This window comes from Coloeus monedula (genome assembly GCF_965178545.1).
Source record: "Coloeus monedula genome assembly, chromosome: 26".
NCBI lineage: Eukaryota > Metazoa > Chordata > Aves > Passeriformes > Corvidae > Coloeus > Coloeus monedula.
In genome coordinates this window covers 4285838-4290738 of record NC_138806.1, presented here as the reverse complement: position 1 = coordinate 4290738, position 4901 = coordinate 4285838, and the positions used below count along the sequence as shown (strand labels likewise).

At 46.7% G+C, this 4901-nt stretch overlaps 1 protein-coding gene across 1 annotated transcript; it reads right to left on the bottom strand.

Annotated features, from left to right (window-relative positions):
* Positions 1-290: 290 nt before the first annotated feature.
* LOC309582306 (keratin, type I cytoskeletal 19-like) lies at positions 291-4901 on the bottom strand (the record flags this gene model as incomplete). Its single annotated transcript, XM_082297384.1, has 8 exons — positions 291-370; positions 870-895; positions 1731-1951; positions 2089-2214; positions 2351-2512; positions 2803-2959; positions 3762-3844; positions 4338-4901. 8 exons carry the CDS (start codon positions 4899-4901, stop codon positions 291-293), a joined length of 1419 nt encoding a protein of 472 aa, XP_082153510.1.

The following is a 4901-nucleotide window of genomic DNA, read 5'->3' as shown; positions in this document are numbered from 1 at the left end:
AGGGCCTATGGACTGTGTGGCAGTGCCACAATGGCTCCAAAAACCACCATTAGACTGGATTTATTTGCAGAAGCAGAACAGAAACTTTATTGTTAGGACACAATAGAGCACCAGCAGAAAACAGGCTTGGCATCTCCGACCCAGTGAGCCAATGCTCACATACAAAGGCAGAGCAAATCTAAGGAAAGACATTCTTGTATACATTCTTGTGATTTGGGGAAGTGAAAGGCTCTCTCTCTCAGCATTAGCCAGGCTGCACTGGGTCCATGTGGGGATTTGGTATTTCTGTATTAGAATCTCCTGTCACGGGTAGAACCAGATTTTCCATCCTCTTCCATGCCAGAGCGAACTCTTCCACCGCTCCCAAATGCTGTTGTAGGGGGAATAAAAAATTAAATAGGGAACAAAAAATGATAAGGCCCCACCAAGAGCCTGAGGAACTGAACAATGAGGTTGTGTTTGCTCATTTCCTCACAAGATCTTTCATATATCAAAGGCAGAACTGCCTTTACATCTTATGCACTTTCCCTCCTGGTCCTCATCCAGAAAAACTTAAGAGTGCACATCACATATAGATTTGGAAGTATCTTGTGTGTTATGTGAATCAGCAGAGGAACTTAGGAATCTTTGGGAGATTTGGGTATTTTAGAATCCCATGAGCAGTTCATGCAATCGTTTTGGATATCTATTGGTTTCAAAAATGCACATAAAATGAAGTATTATGTTTTTGTTTCTACATGATACAGAACATAGCCATTGTAGGGAGAATGGAATCTGTGGTAGTAAGAAGAAATCCAAGGCTAAAAGGTTTATTTAATCCTATTTTGCCTGTTTGTTTCAGCCCCTCATTAAATAAAAATGTTTCTTACCATCCTTGGGGTTCAGTCCTGACAACCTGTAGAAAAGAAATATTTGATTAATGACCATTCCTGACCCTGTGCCCTGAAACCATTGAACCATTTAGGAATTTGTGTGGACAGCCAGGGTTTCATGTACCTGCTCTCAATAGCTGGTTCTGAGGTGTGTTGTTACTAGAGGTGGCGTTAAGGTACTTTCAGCTTTGAAATCCACCTCTATATACTTGAGGGGGAATGGGAACAGTGGTCAGACCAGTTCTTTGTCCTGAAGTGTCTCCTTATACTGCTCCTCTCCTCAGAATGCCTCTTCTAGAAACTATATAAGGAGCTGATTTCTCCTCAGAAATCAAAAATAATTCCATGTACAGATCAGATATGAGAAATGGGCACAAAAATGTAGATTTTACTGAAGTAAGCTGGGGTCTGTACCAAGCTCTTTTCTAGCTGGGGGTACTGGTGTGTGAGGATGGGTATTTTCTCCTCTGTGCACAAATAGAGAAAACCAGGAACTAAAGAAATACTGGGAGCAAGTTTTATATTTTATATTGTCTCAGGCTGAAGGCTCTAATTCCAATGCAACCAGAGGATTAAGTGACACATATATATGGGGCCTGGTGCCTTTTGTAATTGATCCTGGTCAAAATGCTGGCATTTATGTTTTCAAATCCTCCACACCATTGATGTGCAGATTTAGCTTGAGTTATGGCAGCGCCGGAGAGTTTGCCAGGCCCCTGCTTTGCCAGTGCTCCAAAGGCTGTGTGTGCAGGGAGTGTGACTCAGCACTCTGGAGTCAGCCTGGCAGCCCCAGCTGCCGCTCCACAGAGTGTGTTGTTACCCTTATCTGCTCATCGGGACTTGGACAGAGTGACATACTGTGAGTCCTGGCCCTCCAGCAGCTGGCGGTACGTGGCGATCTCCTGCTCCAGGCGACTCTTGATGTCCATGAGCATTTTGTACTCCTGGTTCTGGCGCTCCATGTCACAGCGGAGCTCGCTCAGCTGCTCCTCCACACTGGTGATGAGGGCCTGGATCTGAGCCAGCTGTGCGCAGTATCGGCCTTCCGTGTCCCGCAGGTTGGCCTCCAGCCCAGCTTTCTAAAGAGGAATAATGTCAGAACAGGTTAGAATGAAGTTTGTCCCACAGAGGGGGAGTCGAGGAGAGGCAAGACAGCAAGGGAGGAAGGGTAGAGTGTGAGGCAGTGCCTTGTGATGTGCTCGGGGTAGCTCCGTACCATGCTGAGCTGCGACTGGAGCTCGATCTCCAGGCCCTGCATGGTGCGGCGCAGTTCCGTGATCTCTGACTTGCTGGTCTGTAGCTGCTGGGTGTGGGTGGCAACTTCACGGTTCAGTTCATCAGTCTGAAAGGAAATACAAGTGTAAAATCACATACAAGTGGATAAAAAACCAATTATTTTGAGAAAGGGAGGTAGGGACCTGCCGGGGCGGTAATGCTGAGGCAGTGCATTGCTGTGTTGTTCATTGGTGTGACCGTACCTGAGTGAAGAACCAGGCCTCAGCATCCTTACGGTTCTTCTCAGCCAGAGCTTCATACTGTTCCCTCATCTCAGCAAGAACTCTGGTCAGGTCGATGCCAGGAACTGCATCCATTTCCACGTTGACTGTTCCGCTCAGCTGGTTGGAGTACTCTTTCATTTCCTGCAGGGGCAGAAGGCAGAGGACACAGAAAGATCAGGCACTCTCCTCTCGCACTGTTCCTGCCCCCAGCGATCCCTGCTGTGGTATGCAGTACCTATGCTATCAAGTATCACAGATGGAACACACGTAAAACATTTATCACATTTTCTCCCTCATTGCACCAGCTTCCCTACTGTCTGTGTACTCACACATGACACACCTATTTACATGTGACTTACACATATGATTCGTTTACAAGAGATACATTTCAAAGGGAAGCGATCTCCTCTCTGCACTGTCAGGACTCTCACCTCTTCGTGGTTCTTCTTCATATAAGCCAGCTCCTCTTTCAGTGTCTCAATCTGCATCTCCAAGTCAGCTCTGGACAGGGTCAGCTCGTCCAGGACCCGGCGCAGGCCATTGATGTCAGACTCCACGCTCTGGCGCAGGAACAGCTCGTTCTCATACCTGCAGTTCCAAAAAGAAACAAGCACTGGAACATGTCTGAGTTTGTATTCAGCAGAGCTATAAAATGATCACATATAGGAGGAACAGTGGGCTGTAGATGAAAACGTACAGATTTAGAAGTGTAAAAGCAGTAAAGGTGTTTTTTTCCACTATCCAGTTATGACATAAGGAAGCACAGACAGTGCCGTGTGATTTTGTTGCTGAGGAGGACATGACATTTCACCTAATAATGATGATCATCATCAACAGAAACACTGTCACACAGGACAGGCGTTTTGCAGTGTCCTCTCAGATTTGGTGTGTAGGAAAGCACAGATGGGCCATGGCTGCCTGGGACACAAGAGGGAAAACAGAAACCTGCAGGTGCATTGCTGCAGGGAAAGCAGCTGCACAGGGACCTTTATCATCTGATGTATTGCTGAGCTGGGAGCTGGAAAAGCCCCATCTTACTCTAAATTTCAGACTCCAGCAGAGAACTGCTGCAGCCCCACAGCAATCTCTTCCTGCCACTCTGTTCCTTCTAAGTGAAAATCCCACCTATTCCTGCCTTCTTTCTCCTGTGATTCAGGCTACTAAAAATATTTGAGTATCACAAAAAAATGAAGACATGGGCTATAACTGATTATGCAAACAGCTCAGTGATCTGAATACCATGTTCTGCCAGGTTTATATTCTGAATTGGTCCTTAGTTAATTGATTCTGCTTGCCAGGGTTTTTTGCATCCAAAGTTACTAAAGAAAAACCTGTTTTGAGAGAGTGAAGACAAGCAGAGTGAAGACAAATATGCTCCAGGTGAACTTACTTCAGTCTGAAGTCATCGGCAGCCAGCCTGGCATTGTCAATCTCCAAAATGACCCGGGAATTGTCAATGGTAGCAGCAAGGATCTGACAATTAAGAAACAGAGAAAGGTTCCTGTGAATAACGGGGAAATATCTGATCCACATCCCATGAGCAAACCAGAGGGCTGTGATACTCTGTGCAACATGGATTAGAACCATAATAGGGAAATATGTTTGTACAACATCTAATCTTATCTGTAGCCAGAAGAATTATCCTTCCAGCCTTTGAGGCATACCTGTCACATTCTTTACTATTTGATTACTGAATAAATGTATTGATAACTCTAAACACATTTTGCTAACTTTTACTGCAATAATTTTAATTTCAACAAACATCACATGGTCAGGATAAGATATTTGGTGTTTAAATTGAGAAGAGGCTACTCTTTTCTGTTAGAATGCTCAGGACCTCTATGTATTTGGGATGAGGAATTCACTATTTCTTTTGTAATTATTCAGTCTTATTTTAAAGACATGGAACATGCAGTTCCATAATTCTCTTGCCTTCTTATAACTCCTCTACAGATAAATGTCATACCTTGTCTCGGAGATCTTCAATTATCTTGTAATAATTGCTGTAGTCGCGGGCGGGGCTGGTGGGAGCTTGTTTCTGGTACCAGTCTCGGATTTTCACTTCTAAATCTGAATTGGCCTCTTCCAGGGCTCGTACCTTGTCCAGGTACGAAGCCAACCGGTCGTTCAGGTTCTGCATGGTTATCTTCTCATTGCCAGAGAGAAGGCCATCGCCGCCACCAAAGCCACCACCAAGGTCAAAGCCTCCACCGAAGCCTGCGCCACCTCCAAAGCCTGCGCCACCTCCAAAGCCAGAGCCCCCTCCAAAGCCAGAGCCCCCTCCAAAGCCGCAGGCTGCCCCCCCTCCAAAGCCTCCTCCATAGCCCCCCCCAAAGCCGTAGCCTCCTCCTGCAGAGGAGACGTACCTGGCCGAGGAGATGGAGACGCCCCTGCCACCGGAGCCGCCGTGGATGCTCGGGGCCCGGTAGGTGCCTCCGGCGCGCACAGAGGACAGGCGAGAGCAGCTGCCCCCGGCACCCCCAAAGCCACCCCCGCAGGTGGAGGAAGAGCTCATGAAGGACGTGGCCAT